The 2,297-nt window shown below is 36.8% G+C and overlaps 1 protein-coding gene across 1 annotated transcript in view; it reads left to right on the forward strand.

Moving 5' to 3' along the window:
- Positions 1 to 1,055: 1,055 nt before the first annotated feature.
- Positions 1,056 to 2,297, forward strand: part of LOC124895325 (inorganic pyrophosphatase 2-like) — a gene marked incomplete at both ends in the record, with an annotated part of 6,552 nt that continues 5,310 nt past the window's right edge. Inside the window, one exon of the mRNA XM_047405761.1 lies at positions 1,056 to 1,141. Coding sequence (XP_047261717.1) covers positions 1,056 to 1,141 — 86 coding nt within the window. The remainder of the gene's footprint in view (positions 1,142 to 2,297) is intronic.

Consider the following 2,297-nt stretch of genomic DNA (forward strand, 5'->3'; position numbering starts at 1 on the left):
TTAACTCACCTTTTTGAAATAACTGAAAAAATTTATAATTTAATGTATTACATTGACGATTTGAAGAAAATGGATTAATGGAGATGGAAGATGTTTTAACTAATGATTATTTGGGAGAGATTTTAGGGAAGTAAATCTTTTGAAAAAAAAATGGCTTAGAGATGGAGATGTTTTAATTTATTATAATTTGAGAGAGATTTTACGGAAGGAAATTTTTCGAAAAAAAAATCTGAAAGTTCCGAATTGACGATATCGAAATTCACCCAATTGTTTTTTTAAATTCTGCTTCTTATTCTAACTTCAAAAAAAATCCTTTGAGATGAAGGAGGGTCAAAAAAGTAAACAAAAAGAGGACTAGCTCTTTCCTTACCATGAGGAATACAGATTCTGTAAGATTATTCCTTAAGATTGTTATTTTCAACAATACGGGTACGTAGAATCTGTATAATAGAATAACAACTTCAACTCGAGTTCAAGTATGAACAAGAACACAACGAAGTTGAACAGATACCCTCAACGCAAGGTCAAAAATGATCTTTACAAGAGGTGTATTTTATATTTCAGAAATATAGATGAAACAGAAATTGTTAAGGCCAAGTCGTCCGAATTCACGGACTTTCCTTAAGGAATAATTACCCTCACTGTACCCGAGGTTATGGAATCTTCCTCCCAGGATAAAATAGCCTTCAATCCGACTATAGCGGTACCTCAAATAGGCGGATTTTTCGAACACACTCACGGTTTGAATGATCACACTTAGAGTATTTTTTAAGAAGAAGAAGAAGCTTGTAATTCTGAAAATTTTTTCTGTCTTAACCTGTGGAAGAAAGCAGGTTATTTATAGCCACAACATGCCCCTTTGAAAGGTGGCATTGGTTCAATTTAGAGGTGTGTGTCTTTTCCTGAAAATACATTTCTATTTACTTAAACCATTGCAGTAATTTTCTGAAACAGTACACCATTTCTGAAACATTCCATCAGTTCGAAACAATGTTGCAGCAGTTCGTGAAGCAGTGAACTATTCACACGAAACAGTGCTATTGTTAACGTAACAGTGCTACTGTTCACGCAAAATAGTCACTGTTCACGCGTCAGTTCGTGAAGCAGTGCACTGTTCACGCAAAACAGTGCTACTGTTCATGTAACTGTGCTATTGTTCACGTGAAACAGTTCACGCGTTCCTTCATATTTTAACATTTCCATTCATACCCTTTCTTTACTATGAACCCAACAATCCCCCATATGAATGGGGAATGGCTATTATTTTCGTAAAACTTTTACGGACGAGTATGTGATCATCAAGCAAAGACTGATTGCATCTTGATAAGTGGGTTTCCCTTTGAACTTTCCGTAGTGAACATGCATCGGATGCACTCGGTCAATTGGTAGATTTGATATCTTTGAACCATCGAACTTTAATGTACACCTAGACAACACATGTCACACAACCAGCCTTTTACCGTTTATGGTTCTTACGGTTTTGTTGTTTTCAGCCATGAACACGTCTCGGTTTTTATGAGAGCTTAGAGAATAGGCCTTTACTAACATTCTCTTTGAAGCGGCTTCCACTTCGCCCACACATAGGTGATTTCTAAACGTCCAATCCTGTAGATTAAACTATTTGGTTAAATTTGCCAAATTTAGATAATCATTAAAAGACTTTTCACCTTAAGTCTTATCCTTGTTTACTATGCATTGTCTACATCACTAGAATGGGTTGGGTAATTGACATTGTTGAACCTGTCAGACACAACTTTGTTTGATCTCCTTGAACCTAGCTCTTGGGATCTCCAGTCTACTAGGTAGAGTTACCGCCATGCTGACTTGTCCTAGGCCTTAAACCCATTCCCTTGGATGTTCTTTCTACTCCTTCTCTAGATAGACCTTTTGTAAGTGGATCCGACACATTATCCTTCGACTTTACATAGTCTACAGTGATAATTCCACTAGAGAGAAGTTCTCTAACGGTATTATGTCTTCGTCTTATATAACGAGATTTACCGTTATACATCATGCTCCCTGCCCTACCTATTGCTACTTGGCTATCACAGTGTATACATACTGGTGCCACTGGCTTGGGCCAATACGGAATATTTTCCAAGAAATTTCAAAGCCATTCTGCTTCTTCACCAACTTTATCTAATACGATAAATTCAGATTCCATTGTAGAGCGAGCGATACAAGTCTGTTTGGATGATTTCCAAGAAACTGCTCCTCCACCGATAGTAAATACATATCCACTTGTGAATTTTACTTCATTCGATCCGGTGATCCAATTTGCATCACTATATCCTTCA

The sequence above is a fragment of the Capsicum annuum genome, unplaced genomic scaffold, assembly GCF_002878395.1.
Source record: "Capsicum annuum cultivar UCD-10X-F1 unplaced genomic scaffold, UCD10Xv1.1 ctg81341, whole genome shotgun sequence".
NCBI lineage: Eukaryota > Viridiplantae > Streptophyta > Magnoliopsida > Solanales > Solanaceae > Capsicum > Capsicum annuum.